Raw genomic sequence first — 18,702 nt, 5'->3', positions numbered from 1 at the left:
TTGGCTTCCTCTGCTGTCAATCAAAGCCAGTAAGAAGGTAGAGGGGCTGAGCCCCTATGGACGCACAGAGCGGGGGGCTTGGGAGCGAGCAGGCGTGAGTGCAGAGAGGAGGAGCCCAGAGCTCTAATGGGGGACCCGATAATAGGAGGATCAGGGGTGCTCTCTGTGCAAAACCATTACCCAGAGCAGGTAAGTATAACCTGTTTGTCTTTTTTTTTTTAATCCCTTTAGTACCACTTTAAAATTGTTCAGTTTGCCTCCTGTACCCGGCTGAATAACCGCACTATTTGGATTCCAGCGTCCCTCAAGAGCCACAAAATAAATGAAGTTATGAGAAAAGTCCTAGTTTTTACATTATATTTTAGGTGCTCAAAAAATATATATACACGTTTTTTTTTTTTTTTTTTTTTTTTACAGACAGAAAATACAAACAAATCTTTATTTCATTTTATTATTTGCTGTATGAAACAAAAACGTACATACATAAAGCGCCTTGCCTCCAGTTTTCAACAAAAACACCAACAAAATACTTAAATATATTTCTTTAAATTAAACCGGCCTAACTTTCTTTTACATAAAGTGATTTACAATAAGTGGGAAGACTCAAAAAAATAAAGTTTCATACCCTCTAACAGATACTGGCATTGTAGTAGTTTGTGCCCACTAGCACTGTTCTGTCGGCGCATCCCGATCCTTGGATTCTAGCAACAGCGCGGAGATTCGGAGCGCTTCTCTTTCCAACATACCGGAACGGATCACATAACTCAACAGCAGCCATGTTGTAAGTCAAAAAAAGGGAGGGAGGGGGGGGGGGGGGTGTCATGGTGGACAACTGAACAAATGCAGTAAGTGCTCTAGATAAGGAAATGAATTCACCTCCTGGGGACGTAAAATCCACCCATGATACAAGATGAGCTATTCAAGGAATGTTTGGCCTGCAGCATTGCACCCAACAACTGAACAGCTATTTGTAGATATAACATCATCTGAGATACTGAGGCCTGAGCAGACCTAGAGGAGGGTAGTGAGGTAGATAACGGCTTCTGGAACAACATGGGCGTCTAGAACTCAAAGTCTTCATTGGTCATGGCTATAGCCCAGGCAAACTTGTCTCTCTGAGTCTTGTTGTAGATCTTCTCTATGGGCACTCCAAATTTCTTACACCTACACAGGACAGACCAAAAAACAGGAGGTCACCAGAGAAAACACTATGATGCGTCTGAAGAGAATGAACAAATACATCTATTCACAGAATATTCAACAAGATTAAAAGGATATGTAAAAGTATATATATATATATATATATATATATATATACACACACACACACATATATATATATATATAAACATGTCATACTTACCTCCTCTGTGCAGTTGGTTTTGCACAGGGTGGCCCCCGATGCTCCCCTCCCTCAGCGACACTCCTGGCTCCTCCTCTTCTCAAGTGCCCCGTTGGAGAGCCACTCCCGCGTGCTGCTGCTGCGCCCATTGACAGACAGCAGGACTCGGCGGCGCCCCCCCCACCGGGTACCAGCGTCATTGGATTTGATTGACAGCAGCGGTAGTGAACGGCTGCGCTGCTATCAATCTATCCAATCAGGACTTGTGCCCCTGAGTGGAGCTGGTGTGCTCGTCCCCATCGCTGGAAAGACCAGGTTCAGGTAAGTAAAAGGGGGCCACTGGTGGGCTGCGGTATCACAGGAGGTTTTCCACCTTAATGCATTCTATGAAAATCCTTGAGCGTGTACAACCCCTTTAACCACTTTCTGACACCCCCCCTCCATAGCAGTTTTACTGCTACAGGATGGCAGCTCTGCGCAGGAACGTGTGTATACAAGTGATCCTGCACCTCTGCCTACAGGGGGCGCGCATGCGTACCGCTTCTGCAGTGACTCTTCATAGCAGAAGCTGGTCTGCTGGAGCCAGGCACTCAATGTTCTCTGGCACCGGCCGATCATCAGCAAACACCAAAAAAACGGCGATCTGCCCATGTAAACAAGGCAGATCGTGTTCTGACGGGGTTGGATTGTGTTTCTGCAAAGCAGGGACTAGAATCCATTTCTTCATCCAATAAAAGCACCCCCTACAGTACACAAACACTGGCTAGGCACACCGTTAACCCTTTGATCACTCTAGATTTTTGACCCCCTACCCAGCCAATGTCAGTACAGTGACAGCGCACATTTTTTAACACTGATCACTGTATTGGTGTCACTGGTTCCCACAGTGTCAAGTGTCAGTGTTCGATTGTCCACAGCAATATATCAGTCCTGCTACAAGTCGCTGATAATACTAGAATAAAAAAAAAAAATCCATAAATATATCCCTTAGTTTGTAGATGCTATAACATACACATAAACCAGTCATCACTAATTGGCATACCACGGGCCGCATCTGGCTCGAGTCGCTGTACCACTCGGACCGGCTGCGATCCTGCCATTTAAGAGCCCGCTCAGCCGTTCTCACTGCTGTCATCCTCATCAAGCCGACATTGACGGCAGAACAACTCCGCGTGGACGGCGGTAGGCAGGAGGCTGAGACCGGATGATCACAAGCTGGTTACCAAGAAATGTTATGCAGACCCAGCCCTGCTTCCAATGTCAGCCTCCTGCCTCCACTCCATGCGGAGCTGTCCTGCTGCCAATGTCCGCTCTAAAGGGGTAGTGGGGCTGAGGACAGCAACGTGAAGGAGAAGGGGGCTGAATAAAGGGGGCTGAGGACAGGAATATGAAGGAGGGGAGTGAATAAAGGGGGCTGAGGACAGGAATGTGAAGGAGAAGGGGGGTGAATAAAGGGGGCTGAGGAAATGGATTGTGAAGGAGTCGGGGGATGAAAAAAGGGGGCTGAGGACAGGAATGTGAAGGAGGAGGGGAGTGATATAAAGGGGGCTGAGGACAGGAATGTGAAGGAGGAGGGGGGTGAATAAAGGGGGTTGAGGACAGTAATGTGAAGGAGGAGGGGAGTGATATAAAGGGGGCTGAGGACAGGAATGTGAAGGAGGAGGGGGGTGAATAAAGGGGGTTGAGGACAGGAATGTGAAGGAGGAGGGGAGTGATATAAAGGGGGCTGAGGACAGGAATGTGAAGGAGGAGGGGGGTGAATAAAGGGGGCTGAGGACAGGAATGTGAAGGAGAAGGGGGGTGAATAAAGGGGGCTGAGGACAGGAATGTGAAGGAGAAGGGTAGTGATATAAAGGGGGCTGAGGACAGGAATATGAAGGAGGGGAGTGAATAAAGGGGGCTGAGGAAATGGATTGTGAAGGAGTCGGGGGATGAAAAAAGGGGGCTGAGGACAGGAATGTGAAGGAGGAGGGGAGTGATATAAAGGGGGCTGAGGACAGGAATGTGAAGGAGGAGGGGAGTGATATAAAGGGGGCTGAGGACAGGAATGTGAAGGAGAAGGGGGGTGAATAAAGGGGGCTGAGGACAGGAATGTGAAGGAGGAGGGTAGTGATATAAAGGGGGCTGAGGACAGGAATGTGAAGGAGGAGGGGGGTGAATAAAGGGGGCTGAGGACAGGAATGTGAAGGAGGAGGGGGGTGAATAAAGGGGGCTGAGGACAGGAATGTGAAGGAGAAGGGGGGTGAATAAAGGGGGCTGAGGACAGGAATGTGAAGGAGGAGGGTAGTGATATAAAGGGGGCTGAGGACAGGAATGTGAAGGAGGAGGGGCATGATATAAAGGGGGCTGAGGACAGGAATGTGAAGGAGGAGGGTAGTGATATAAAGGGGGCTGAGGACAGGAATGTGAAGGAGGAGGGTAGTGATATAAAGGGGGCTGAGGACAGGAATGTGAAGGAGAAGGGTAGTGATATAAAGGGGGCTGAGGACAGGAATGTGAAGGAGGAGGGGGTGAATAAAGGGGGTTGAGGACAGGAATGTGAAGGAGAAGGGGGGTGAATAAAGGGGGCTGAGGACAGGAATGTGAAGGAGAAGGGTAGTGATATAAAGGGGGCTGAGGACAGGAATGTGAAGGAGGAGGGGGTGAATAAAGGGGTTTGAGGACAGGAATGTGAAGGAGAAGGGGGGTGAATAAAGGGGGCTGAGGACAGGAATGTGAAGGAGAAGGGTAGTGATATAAAGGGGGCTGAGGACAGGAATGTGAAGGAGAAGGGGGGTGAATAAAGGGGGCTGAGGACAGGAATATGAAGGAGGGGAGTGAATAAAGGGGGCTGAAGAAATGGATTGTGAAGGAGTCGGGGATGAAAAAAGGGGGCTGAGGACAGGAATGTGAAGGAGGAGGGGAGTGATATAAAGGGGGCTGAGGACAGGAATGTGAAGGAGAAGGGTAGTGATATAAAGGGGGCTGAGGACAGGAATGTGAAGGAGGAGGGGCATGATATAAAGGGGGCTGAGGACAGGAATGTGAAGGAGGAGGGTAGTGATATAAAGGGGGCTGAGGACAGGAATGTGAAGGAGGAGGGGGGTGAATAAAGGGGGTTGAGGACAGGAATGTGAAGGAGGAGGGGAGTGATATAAAGGGGGCTGAGGACAGGAATGTGAAGGAGGAGGGGGGTGAATAAAGGGGGTTGAGGACAGGAATGTGAAGGAGAAGGGGGGTGAATAAAGGGGGCTGAGGACAGGAATGTGAAGGAGAAGGGTAGTGATATAAAGGGGGCTGAGGACAGGAATGTGAAGGAGGAGGGGGGTGAATAAAGGGGGCTGAGGACAGGAATGTGAAGGAGGGGCGTGATATAAAGGGGGCTGAGGACAGGAATGTGAAGGAGGGGCGTGATATAAAGGGGGCTGAGGACAGGAATGTGAAGGAGAAGGGGGAAAATTTTAGTGACTGATCCCCTGTGAATTTTAATACCCCTGACATAACCCAATCAATATACGCTTATTAGGATTTTTTTTCACCCAAAATATGTAGCAGAATACATATTGGCCTAAATTTCTGAAGATTTTTTTTTATTGGATATGTTTTATAGAAGTAAAGAATATAGTTTGTTTTTTTCAAAATTGGTCTTTTTTATTGATAGCACAAAAAATAAGTGCAGTGTTTAATATGCAGTTAATAAAAATAAGTGCAAATTTCATATGGGTAGTGTCGCAGTGACCGAGCAATTGTTAAAGTAACGCAATGCCGTAAAGCAAAAATGGCCTGGTCATGAAGGCGTGGGGGGTAAATCTTTTCCGGAGGTCAAATGGTGGAGACATATATTCCTACGATCATCCTGGAAGCAATGACCAATGTCTCCAACAATGCCTTCAGGGTGAATTTCATGAGCTAATGATGTCAATATTTACAGACCGCTCTCCGCAGGAAGTCCTGGATTGCCCTAAGCACGTGCCAGATCCATAAAGATCAGAACTAAGGCCAGACATTTACTGACACATAGCTATGGCTTATGTAGTCTCCGCAGCATTATAAATTTAGGCCGATTTGGGCATTTAGATGGGAGTTTCACTTTAAAGCGGAGGTCCACCCTAAAGTGGACCTTCCGCTCATCGGAACCCTCCCCCCCTCCGGTGCCACAATCGGCACCTTTCAGGGGGGAGGGGGGTGCAGGTACCTGGATAATCCAGGTAACTGCACCCACTTCCGGGATAGCTCTCTGCGGAAAGGGGCGTAACTTACGCCCCTTTCCGCAAGTGCCCGCCCCTTCCCGCAAGTGCCCCTCTGCCTGCTGGGAAACACACAGATCCCAGAGGCAGCGGGGAGCGTCCTTATTGCGCAGCGCGATTCGCGCATGCGCAGTAGGGAACCGGGAAATGAAGCCGAAAGGCTCCATTTCCTGATTCCCATACCCAAGATGGCGGCGGCAGCACCCGACAGACGACCTAGAGATCGGCTTCGGGTGCCGACATCGTGGGCTCGCTGGACAGGTAAGTGTCACTATTTTAAAAGTCAGCAGCTGCAGTATTTGTAGCTGCTGGCTTAAAAAAAAAAAAAAAAAAAAAAAAAAAACGCGGAGTCCCGGTGGACTCTCGCTTTAATGTCAGAGAGGATTTCACAATTGGTTCTCATTTTTCTGCACACTGAAAGCCGCCCCGGCAATAAAAAAAAAAAAAAAAAAAACATTCCCTAAAGAGGTCCCGGGGGAGATTTACTAAAACTGGTGCAGCTCTGCCCAGCTCCTGTGTGAACCCAGCCTTGTCATAGTGAATTGGATCAGGAGTTTACACAGGAGCGGTGTGGGAAACCTCCTTACAATACCATCTCCGACTCCCAAACTCACTGTGGAGATTAGCAGCTGTGGGATTTCAAATCGCAGGACCTGCGAATTGGCAATCTGGCTGCCGACGCGGGGGTGGGGAGCGTCCCCCGGCTGCCGACAGGGGGGCGGGGAGCATCGCCAGGGGTAGGGAACGCCCCTGGGTACAGGACCTGTGACATTACAGAACTGGTCAAGAGACCTGTGGCCACGAGTAGAGAGTTCCCATTATTTTAAAGAACGTGATGGAAGATCTTTTGTCCAGCCGGTAGAACTTCTACTATCCAATAACTACACATGTTCCCCACTCTGCAGTTACAATAAAGCACTAAAGCGGACACCGGCACACATCTTACCAGGCCACTGTGATCCTGGGATCCAGGTAGTTTAGTTTGGACGTGCCCAGAGCGATCTGCTTGTTCTCCTCCTTATCTGTTGCCATAAGCTTCAGTTTCTGCAGTTGTTCCTCCAGCCTTTCCTTCTGCTTCTTCTTCTTCTCCAGCTCCCTGCAAACACACAGGAATCTCACTGATAGGACATTACACAAAAAGCTGCCCCCACCCCACAAACTTGACATTTTACCGATTGCTGCTACATCCAGTCCAAAGACAAACTAGCAATCTGTAGGAGGGTAGACCAAGTGTACCCGTCACTACCCAGCTACATTCAGACTTGAAGTGTAATGTCTGATAAGGGGGGAATAGAAGCCTCTCCGGTTTTCACTACCTGGGGCTCTGTTAGAGAGATTAAAGTGGCTCTAAAAGGCAGGCAGTGGTTTTCTTTTATCCTAATGCATTCTCTACATTAAGGTTAAAAAAAAAAAAAAAAAAAAAACTTCTGCAGAAGGTTTGGTGCGTTTTTGAAGCAGTTTTTGTTCCATAGAAATACATGGAAACATTTGAGTCCATTTTATTGCATTTCATCACAGGGTTTTGAGCGGTTTTCTGCTCAAATGCAAGAATAAAAGTAAATAATTAAATAAAATATTTAATCATTTAAAAAAAAAAAAAAAAATTAACCCTAACCCCAATCTTAACCTTAATATTGGCCCCATACCCCAATATTAACCTCTAAGTCTAATTCTAACCCCTAACATTAACCCCTTACCCCAATATTATCCCCCAACCCCAATATTAGCCCCAATTCTAGCCCCTAATCCCAATTCTAATGACTAACCCCAATTCTAGCCCTTTACCCCAATTCTAACCCCAATATTAACACCTAACCCCCTATTCAAAACCCTAACCCCAATTCTAACCCCCTATTCAAAACCCTAACCCCAATTCTAACCCCCAATTCGAACCCCTTACCCCAATTCTAACCCCTTACCCCAATTCTAACCCCTAAGCCCAATTCTACCCCTAAGCCCAATTCTAACCCCTAAGCCCAATTCTAACCCCATTATTAACCCCTAACCCCAATTCTAACCCCTAACCCCAATTCTAACCCCTAACCCCAATTCTAACCCCTAACCCCAATTCTAACCCCTAACCCCAATTCTAACCCCTAACCCCAATTCTAACCCCAATTCTAACCCCTAACCCCAATTCTAACAACATTATTAACCCCAATTCTAACAACATTATTAACCCCAATTCTAACCCCTTACTCCAATCCTAACCCCTTACTCCAATCCTAACCCCTTACTCCAATCCTAACCCCTTACTCCAATCCTAACCCCTTACTCCAATCCTAACCCCTTACTCCAATCCTAACCCCTTACTCCAATCCTAACCCCTTACTCCAATCCTAACCCCTTACTCCAATCCTAACCCCTTACTCCAATCCTAACCCCTTACTCCAATCCTAACCCCTTACTCCAATCCTAACCCCTTACTCCAATCCTAACCCCTTACTCCAATCCCAACCCCTTACTCCAATCCCAACCCCTTACTCCAATCCCAACCCCTTACTCCAATCCCAACCCCTTACTCCAATCCCAACCCCTTACTCCAATCCCAACCCCTTACTCCAATCCCAACCCCTTACTCCAATCCCAACCCCTTACTCCAATCCCAACCCCTTACTCCAATCCCAACCCCTTACTCCAATCCCAACCCCTTACTCCAATCCCAACCCCTTACTCCAATCCCAACCCCTTACTCCAATCCCAACCCCTTACTCCAATCCCAACCCCTTACTCCAATCCCAACCCCTTACTCCAATTCCAACCCCTTACTCCAATTCCAACCCCTTACTCCAATCCCAACCCCTTACTCCAATCCTAACCCCTTACTCCAATTCTAACCCCTTACTCCAATTCTAACCCCTTTCTAAAATTCTAACCCCTTTCTCCAATTCTAACCCCTTTCTCCAATTCTAACCCCTTTCTCCAATTCTAACCCATAAACCCAATTCTAACCCATAACCCCAATTCTAGCCCTTTAGCCAAATATTAACCCCTTACCCCAATATTATACACTAACCCCAATATATACCCTAACCCCAATACTAACCCTAATATTAACCCCAAACCTAGAAAATAAGTAAATTAACCCCTAATCCCTTACCAAAAAGAAAAAAAAAATGGATGAAAAAACTGAAAAACATAGCAACAATTGAGAAATCAGATGAGATTTTTCTCTATTGGCTAATAAAAAACAGACCCCCCCCCCCCCCCCAGCTCAAAAGCGCTGTACAAAAACACTCCCACAAACAGCCACACAAGATTCTCGGGTGTGAACGCAGCCTTATAGGGTGGCTTCCCCTTCCGTTCTACCATAGCGGGGGAGGATGTAGGTTCCCTTCCTGGGCCAGGAAAAAGGCAATGAAGATGAATGATACAAGTCTATTTTGTGGCTCCGCTCACGTGGGATCAGGCAGTGACTGAAGTCATGAAACACTTTCATCCGATACAATTATATTCTTACACTCCTCAGCCTAAACTTTGCATTGCGGTTTCATGGTGGAGCGCCCCCTTTTGTCTTCAACAGCTGATCGCCTGGACAACATTCCCCACAGGGTTCCCTACACTGACCAGCAGACCAGGGAGCATGTCCTCTCATCCCATCAATACTACCTTACGGTGTACGATTTCCTGTGTGCTGATCCTGCCCTTATCTGCAGGGTGAAGGGAGCACTGGCCCTGTACCCGGCCTTACATTAACATGTTGTGTGTATTGTTCTGTTATGAGGAAATAGAACAAAGAACCTTAAAGAATTTGTTAACCCCGACATTTCATATTCCTGGTATGTGACTGCTGTACCATGTACTTGTATGAGAAAGTCAAAGTCTCCTGTGTAGTGCTTCCTATGTGTGAAATCCCTGGTGTTCCTGTGCTAGCCCCTCTGTTTTTCTAGTAAAAACTGACCACACTAAGCAAGAGAGTACAGCATGGTCAGTTATCTAGCTATAATGAGAACTCAACCTGCTCTCCTCCAATGATGAGGCCTGTGCTGACAGACACCCTTCCTCAGCCATTCACTGGGAAGCTCAGTGTGCTGTTGCTTCTCCACCTCCAAAGCTCTTACACAGCTGAGAACAGAGGGAATGTGATCACTTATAAAAATAAAAATAAATGGGGGGGGGGGGGGAATAGATATTTATAAGGTTTTTTTTTTCTATATCTACACACAAATGTTTTGTCTTTGATCTCTATGTTAAACTGAATGGGTTGTTGTTTTACAATATGAGGGGGTCACAAATACATAAAAAAAAAACAAAAAAAAACACAAGTAGCTCGTACTTCTTTGTCCTGTCCGTGTTACACCTTTTATGGTCAGCTTTAGCTTTCTTCAGCTCTTTCTTTGCTTCCTTCAGCTGCTCCTCCTTTGCATCAATCTGTAAAAAAAAAAAAAAAAAAAAAAAAATGACAAAAGAGGGGGTAAAGGACCTTTCTGTGTAGTATTGTTGCACAGAGCAGGTAAGTATAACCTATTTTTTATTCCAACATAAAAATCAGCCTTTAGTATCACTTTAACCGCTTCAGCCCCAGAAAATGTAGCTACTTAATGACCAGAGCACTTTTTGAAATTCGGCACTGCGTCGCTTTAACTGACAATTGCGCAGTTGTGCGACGCTGCACCCAAACAAAAATTGGTGTCCTTTTCCCCCCACATAGAGATTTCTTTTGGTGGTATTTGATCACCTCTGCGGTTTTTATTTTTTGCGCTATAAACAAAAAACTAATTTTGAAGAAAAAATAAATAAAAGGTGGACTTGCCCCAAAATCCAAACCTTTTGGACACGGGTTCATAGAATATCTAGCACCATCACCAGTAGCACGATGGAATATACACCAGCCTGCATGCTTCTCCACCACTCCTCTGTCCCCACATGCCTCTACCTGAAATCATTGACTCTACATCTCCTTAACGCCGCCAAGCTCTGCATCCCTATCCATTGGGGCTCCCCCAATATCCCCTCCGTTACTGACTGGCTAAACAAGGTAGCGAAAATAGCAGAAATGGAGGAGCTCATCCACATTGCCCGTGACTCCCCACAGAAGTTTGCACGGACCTGGGATAAGTGGACACAGTTCCGGGATTATGGCTGCCTTTTCTCATCGAATAGCTCTCACAATTGAGTTCATTTCTAGTCAACCCCCGTGTGTTTTGTCACATGGCCTGGTACTGGCCCAGGTAGTGCATGTCTTGTTTTTATTTTTCCCTTGCATTTTTGCAAGTCTCCCCCTTTAGAAAGGAACCCAAGCGGACGATCGTACACACCTATACAACGATGCATTTTTGGTGGAGGAGCCCTGAGAGACTACACCCCTCCCCCCCCCATGCCTGTCCCTTTCACTTTCCCTGCATCACCTAATATCCCACTGACCTCCCCCCCGTGGGAAGTTAGCCCAGACGCAGATGACTTCGTTCTTGGCCCGGCTGACTGGTTCCAGTCAACCGCTTACCCATTTGTTTTGCCCCACATACCGTATTATCGCCCGACAGTTTTACCATTCCCCCCGTGCCCTCATTCATCGCTACAATCTCTTAGGGATATGACAACACCCACAACTAATGACAAACCCTGACAGTTTCAACTTTGGGGTGTTTACGATACAATCCCCGACTACCCACAATGGGTCCTATCGGGCCAATCTGCTCGATCCTTTCGCTTATAGAAGATACTGTTTACGGTGTAAATTGCATTATATAATAAGAGGGGTTTGTAACCACTTTGCAGTTCATGATGTTATCTGTGTTCTTAATTTGCCCTATTTCTCTTTCCTTTTTTATTGATACATTGTGTATTGACTGTTATTGTACTATTTGAAACTTCAATAAATTCTTTATGGAAAAAAGAAAAAAATAAAAAAAAAAAAAAAACATTTTGTACTTTTTGCTATAACATATCTTTTTTTAAAAAAAAGCTAATTTTCCTCAGTTTAGGCCAATATGTATTCTACATATTTAAAAAAAAAAAAAAAAAATCGCAATAAGCGTATATTGATTGGCTTGCGCAAAAGTTATAGCGTCTACAAAATAGGGGATAGATTTTTTTTTTTTTCCCAAGATAAGTTTTATTATAAATGTTGCATAAAACGTACAGTTCAGCACATCAGAACAATACAGCACAGTGATGTTAAAGTCGATTAATAACCAAGGAACATTGAATGAATGGCGGCGATCTGAGATTTTTATCGGGACTTGCGACATTGCGGCGGACACATTTTTGGGACCATTGGCATTTATACAGCATTGTGATAACAAATGATTAAGGGCGCTCTGTAAAGAATAATGATCTAAACTACTAATTAGCAAATAAACATTTTTCTCTCTCTCTTCCTAAAAACCACTAAAAAAAAATGGCTGGAAAGGAAAGTGCTTAAAATAATGTGATCACCACCAAAGTGAAAGATATACACATCATAGCAATGATTATACTAGAAAAATGGTGGACATCAGTGAACCACCATGCATAATAATAATAATAATAATAATGATGTGAAAAAAGACAAAAAAATCCATAGCATAATACTGACTTTAATAAAAAATAAGTAAGTCTGTTTTTTTACTTATTTTTTTTTTATTAAAGTCAGTATTAGGCTATGGATTTTTTTGTATTTTTTCCCCATTTGCCGCTTGAGTCTGTGAAGAGAGACACACCATCTACCGTCATCTGCATTGGTATCCATATGAGCAGGCATTATCCTGCACAAGTGTTGTTTGACTTACTTTTTAACCACTTTCAGACCGGACCATTTCGCTGGTAAATGACCAGAGGTCTTTTTACACTTTGGCACTGCGCTGCTTTAACTGGTAATTGCGCGGTCATGCAATGTTGTACCCAAACAAAATTTGCGTCCTTTTCTTCCCACAAATAGAGCTTTCTTTTGATGGTATTTGATTGCCTCTGCGATTTTTATTTTTTGCGATATAAACGTAAAAAGACCGCAAATTTTGAAAAAAAATGATATTTTCTACTTTTTGTTATTAGAAAAATCCAATAAACTCAATTTTAGTCATACATTTAGGCCAAAATGTATTCAGCCACATGTCTTTGGTAAAAAAAAAGTCAATAATTGTATATTTATTGGTTTGCGCAAAAGTTGTCACATCTACAAACTAAGGTACGTTTTCTGGAATTTACGCAGCTTTTAGTTTACGACTGCCTATCTCATTTCTTGAGGTGCTAAAATGGCAGGGCAGTACAAAACCCCCCCAAATGACCCCATTTTGGAAAGTAGACCCCCTAAGGAAATTGATAAGAGGCATGTTGAGCCCATTGAATATTTTATTTTTTTGCCTCAAGCGATTGAATAATGACAAAAAAAAAATTTTTTTTTTTTTTTTACACAAAGTTGTCACTAAATGATATATTGCTCACACATGCTATGGGCGTATGTGAAATGACACCCCAAAATAAATTCTGCTGCTTCTCCTGAGTATGGGGATACCACATATGTGGGACTTTTTGGGAGCCTAGCCGCGTACGGGGCCCCGAAAACCAAGCACCGCCTTCAGGCTTTCTAAGGGCGTAAATTTTTGAGTTCACTTCTCACTACCTATTACAGTTTTGAAGGCCATAAAATGCCAAGATGGCACAAAACCCCCACAAATGACCCCATTTTAGAAAGTAGACACCCCAAGCTATTTGCTGAGAGGCATGTTGAGTCCATGGAATATTTTATATTTTGCCACAAGTTGCGGGAAAATTACAAACTTTTTTTTTTTTTTTTTTTTTTTTAACAAAGTTGTCACTAAATGATATATTGCTCATGCATGCCATGGGCATATGTGAAATGACACCCCAAAATAAATTCTGCTGCTTCTCCTGAGTACGAGGATACCACATATGTGGGACTTTTTGGGAGCCTAGCCGCGTACGGGGCCCCGAAAACCAAGCACCGCCTTCAGGCTTTCTAAGGGCGTTACAGTTTTGAAGGCCATAAAATGCCAAGATGGCACAAACCCCCCCCAAATGACCCCATTTTGGAAAGTAGACACCCCTAAATTTAGGGGTACACTAGTGAGACTAGGTAATAAATGGCGGGTGCCCTGAAACTATAAAAAAATAACTAACCAACCAGCGTCACCTGTAACAGTTATATGGTGATCACTGGTGAAAGGGTTAACTAGGGGGCAATCAGGGGGCTTTATGCGGTAGTATATGGGGGTCCCTGGCGCTATAAAAAGCTGCAGCGAACCTAAATACCTACCTGCCTAACTAGCGTCACCTGTGACACTAATACAGCGATCAGAAAAACGATCGCTTATTAGGCTGGGTTCACACTGGAGCGATGCGGGAACGCCACGAATGCGCGGCGGGTTCCCGCATCGCATGCCTCCCGGCGGCAGTTCACACTGCCCTATGCGAACTGCTGGGAGTGTCAGTGAAATGTTACTGACACCCCCAGATCAGTTCGCATATCGCAGTGCGATCTGCAAACTCGGATCGCATGGTGTGAACACCCATGCGATCCGATTCTGCTGCGGGCCAAAAAAAGGGTCCCGTGCGAATTTGCGGCGGGTGTGGCGGGTGCGGCGAATGGCTGAACTCGAATCGCACAGAGATCGGATGCGATTTGCACTGCAGTGCGGTGCGAATCACATTCGTTCTCATAAACCGCTGCAATGTGAACCCAGCCTTAGTGACACTGGCGACGGGGGGTGATCACGGGGTTAAACCTTTATTGGGGGGGTTAGGGGGGTACATTAGAACTAAAGGGGGCTAACTCTAACTGCCCTAACAGTTATTACAGTCACAAATGACACCAATGCAAAAAAAAAAAAAAAAAAAAATAAATGACATTGGTGTCACTGTGACTGGGGGGCAGGGGTAATTGGGGGGGTGATCGGGGGGTAAAGGGGGGGTGTGAGTGTGCCTGGCATGTTCTACTGTGTGTGTAGAGTGTTGGTGCAACTTACTGATCCGCTCTCCTCCGTGTCGGAACGAAAAATACCGACACGGAGGAGAGAATACATCACTTCCTCTCCTGTGTTTACATTACAGGAGAGGAAGTGATGTCACCGGGGATTTCTATTCGTCGGGAGCGATCGCGAGGGGGTGGCCATGAATGAATGGCCGTCCCCTCGTCCGGGATCGCTCCCGTACGAATACCGACTGCCGCAGGCACCGGGCGGGGGCCCGATCGGGCCCCCGACCCGCGGGAGGCAAGGGACGTACATGTATGTCCTTATGCCTGCCCGTGCCATTGTACCGACGTACATCGGCGTGCAGCGGTCGGCAACTGGTTAATTAAAGTGGTCAAACGGATCTGGTAAGCAGTTTGGACTTGTATTATCACTACTGGTGTAGTTCTACGTACATGGTGGAGGGAGTCGCAAGTTTCCTTTCGGATTTGTTGCTAACCGCTGCTATATCACGACTATTATTTGCTTTTCACTTTCCGGATTGGCAGAATTCATTCTTTGTAGAGACACGTTATTGGGACTTTACATTGTTAATTATTATTATGCATGGTGGTTCACTGATGTCCACCATTTTTCTAGTATAATCATTGCTATGATGTGTATCTTTCACTTTGGTGATGTTCACATTATTTTAAGCACTTTCCTTTCCAGCCATTTTGTTTTAGTGGTTTTAGGAAGAGAGAAAAAAATGTTTTTTTGCTAATTAGTAGTTTAGATCATTATTCTTTACAGAGCGCCCTTAAAGTGGTTGTAAACCCTTACAAACCACTTTGGCCTACAGGTAAGCCTAGATTAAGGCTTACCTGTAGGTCCAAGAAATATCTCCTAAACCTATATAGTTTAGGAGATATTTGCCCGAAAACAGGCACCGCTGTCTGCCGCGCGTGTCGGCTCCCGTGCGCATGCGCGGGAGTGACGTCATCGCGACTTCGCCGAATGATAGCGGCGGAGCTGCGAGACCCACCGAGAAGATGGATGCGGCGGTCTACAGTGACATCGCTGGCTCCTGTGTCAGGTAAGTGACACATAATGGACTACTATGTGATGCGATGCGATGCATAGTAGTCCATTGTGCTTTGCCTTTGCAGGGAATGAAAGAGGAAGTAAACTCATCAGGGTTTACTTCCTCTTTAATAATTGTTATCACTTTACAGGTGTTTGTTTCACTTTTCTAGGGAGCTGCTCTTTTGTGCATATATTTTTTATTTTTTTTTTATATATTTTTCTCGTTCACATGGCGCGGAATTTGAGCAGTTGAGTTGCAACTGCCTCGTTCATTTATACAGCACTGATTACTACATAAATGTCACTGGCAGGGAAGGGGTTAACACTGGGGGGCGATCAAGGGGTTAACTGTGTTCCCAGTTTGTGTTTCTAACTGAAGGGGGAGGAGACTGACTACAGGAAATGAGGGGTCGTGGTTCCTAGCTATTAGGAACACACAATCTGTCGCTCCTCACAGAATAGAACAGGGATGTTTACACACGCTCGTCCCTGTTCACGATCTCCTGGTCATGATCGCTCGTGGCCGGCGGTCATTGCGGCCGTCTGATGCTCTCGTGTTACTATGGAGCAAAATCTCCGAGGAACGTTTCCAGCTCCTTGTTGTATCTATGCCACCAAGAATAAAGGGGGTCCAACGCCGCTACTAGCAAGGTGTACCTAATGAAGTGGCCTTTTCACCAAAATAGCCAAGCCATGTCTTTATGGAGCTGGCTTTGTACACAATTGAGCAGTCATGCTGGAACACAAAAAGGGTCTTCACCAAACTGTTGCCCCCCCTGTATACAGAAAGTAGAACACCCCCCGACTACTGCTGGGCAAGTATGTCCCACTCAGATCCCCACCATGGCACCCAAGCAGGGGAGTCCAAGCCCTTCAGAAAACACACTATTCTGCCCTGTTGGCCCCTTTATGTAGGAGCGCTCCACCCACAGATTTTAACAATGGGTTATTCCAAGGGCAGTGGTTGCAAAAGAGATAAAAGTCTGAAAGTGGAGCCCATACACTGACGAAACCTGGCAATACAGGAAGAAAAAAAATAAATAAATTAAATGTATAAACAAAAATTTGTGAAATACCTTTGCCTGTAGATTTTGCATGGATTTTTCAAAGGTCTTTGGTGGAGCCCTCTGGTGGTTGCAGAGAAGAGCCACGGCCCTGTTGGCACGGTTGTAGGACAAGATTTTGGCTGGAACGTTGTCCTCCGCTGTTTACAAATAGTAGGACAAGATTACAGGCATGTTATTAACCCCTTCAATACCGGGCACTCTCACCCCCCCCCCCCCCACCCCCTCCTGCCCAGACCAATTTTCAGCTTTCATCGCTCACACTTTGAATGACAATTACACGGTCATGTAACAAAACTGCACTCATATGACTTATTTTTTCACATAGATAGAGCTTTCTTTTGGTGGTATTTAATCACCACTGGGTATTTATTTTTTACTAAATAAATAAAAAAAAGACCAGGGTGGATAAAAATTGATATTTTTATTTAAATTTGATATTTTTATTTAAAATCTTATTTCTTAAATTTTTATCAAATTGATTTTAATAAAATGCTTTTTGAGTAAAAAAACATATCTAAAAGATGGTTTTCTATTTAAGATAAATTAATAATTTAGTTTATTCAGCATGAAATGGAGCCTAGTTGTATAGCATGAGGCTGTATATTCTGCACTATTAACATTTTTTGGTAAACTCATTCAATGAATCCAAGCTCTGCAAGCTGAGATAACATGCACTGCATTGATGCATTCACATGATTTCACAGCAAGCAAGAGATAAAGGAATATTCCTGAACTTTGTTTTATCCCATTGTTTTGCAAATATGTACACTACAAACTGTACGACTGAATATGTTCTGATATCGCTGTTTTACTAACCGGACAGCTTATTATTCTAAATAGGAAACCTTCATTTTGTTAGCAAATATTAAAGTGGTTGTAAACCCTTACAAACCACTTTGACCTACAGGTAAGCCTAGATTAAGGCTTACCTGTAGGTCCAAGAAATATCTCCTAAACCTATACGGTTAAGGAGATATTTACAAAAAGACAGGCGCCGTAGACAGCGGCGCGCAGGCGCACTGAGCCCGCAGATCACAGCGATATGCCGCTCGTGTTGGCTCCCGTGCACATGCACGTCATCACGAATCGCAGCGCCGGAGCAGCAAGACCCGGAAGTCACTCCGGGATACATGGCAGCGGCGGATAGGGGAGGACCGCTTCGTTCTCAGGTAAGTTATTCATAATGAGCTAGTATGCTATGCATACTAGCTCATTATGCCTTTGCCTTGCAGGTTGCATTAACCACTTCGCGCCCAGGCCAATTCTGACATTTCTCTCCTACATGTAAAATTCCTAATTTTTTTGCTAGAAAATGACATAGAACCCCCAAACATTATATATGTTTTTTTTTAGCAAAGACCACAGAGAATACAATGGCGGTCGTTGTTTTTATCTCGCACGGTATTTGCGCAGCAATTTTTCGAACACGTTTTTTTCAGAAAAAAAAAAAAAAAAAAAACAGTTTCATGCTTAAAAAAAAAAAAAAAAAACCCAGTAAAGTTAGCCCAATTTTTTTTACATAATGTGAAAGAGGAGGATACGCCGAGTAAATAGATACCCAACATGTCACGCTTCAAAATTGCACGCGCTCGTGGAATGGCGCCAAACTTTGGTATTTAAAAATCCCCATAGGCGACGCTTTAAATTTTTTTAACTGGTTACATATTTTGACAGAGGAGGTCTAGGGCTAGAATTATTGCTCTCGCTCTAACGTTCACGGTGGTACCTCACATGTGTGGTTTGAACACCGTTTTCATATGTGGGCGGGACTTACGTATGCGTTCGCTTCTGTGTGCGAGCTCACGTGGACTGGGGCGCTTTAAATTTTTTTTTTTATTGTTAATTTTATTTGAATTTTTTTAGTTTTACACTTAAATAAAAAAATTGATGACTTTTATTCCTATTACAAGGAATGTAAACATCCCTTGTAATAGGAATATGGCACGATCGGACATACACATTTACAGTGAGATATGGGGGGGGTCAATAAGACCCCACATCTCACCTCTAGGCTGGGGGAAAAAAAAAAAAAAAAAAAACGATCCTGGCTTCCTAGCCAGATCGGCGCCGTTAATTTGAATGCAGAGGCCGGGCGTGACGTCATAACATCGCGCCCGGCCTCCGAACGATCATAGAGACTCCGGGGACAATCT

The 18,702-nt window shown here is 44.8% G+C and overlaps 1 protein-coding gene across 3 annotated transcripts in view; it reads right to left on the bottom strand.

The window, feature by feature from the left end:
* Positions 1 to 435: 435 nt before the first annotated feature.
* LOC143995810 (DNA topoisomerase I, mitochondrial-like) overlaps positions 436 to 18,702 on the bottom strand; it is a 171,528-nt gene continuing 153,261 nt past the window's right edge. For all 3 annotated transcript variants that reach the window (XM_077490522.1, XM_077490523.1, XM_077490524.1), the window contains 4 exons: positions 16,559 to 16,686; positions 9,845 to 9,939; positions 6,515 to 6,664; positions 436 to 1,164 (listed from right to left, as the gene is read on the bottom strand). In XM_077490522.1, coding sequence (XP_077346648.1) covers positions 1,062 to 1,164; positions 6,515 to 6,664; positions 9,845 to 9,939; positions 16,559 to 16,686 — 476 coding nt within the window. In that variant the 3' untranslated portion in view covers positions 436 to 1,061. The remainder of the gene's footprint in view (positions 1,165 to 6,514; positions 6,665 to 9,844; positions 9,940 to 16,558; positions 16,687 to 18,702) is intronic.

This window comes from Lithobates pipiens, unplaced genomic scaffold, assembly GCF_037356315.1.
Source record: "Lithobates pipiens isolate NorthernLeopardFrog02 unplaced genomic scaffold, aLitPip1_a1.2 Scaffold_19, whole genome shotgun sequence".
Lineage (NCBI taxonomy): Eukaryota > Metazoa > Chordata > Amphibia > Anura > Ranidae > Lithobates > Lithobates pipiens.
This window is presented reverse-complemented; position numbering and strand designations above follow the sequence as displayed.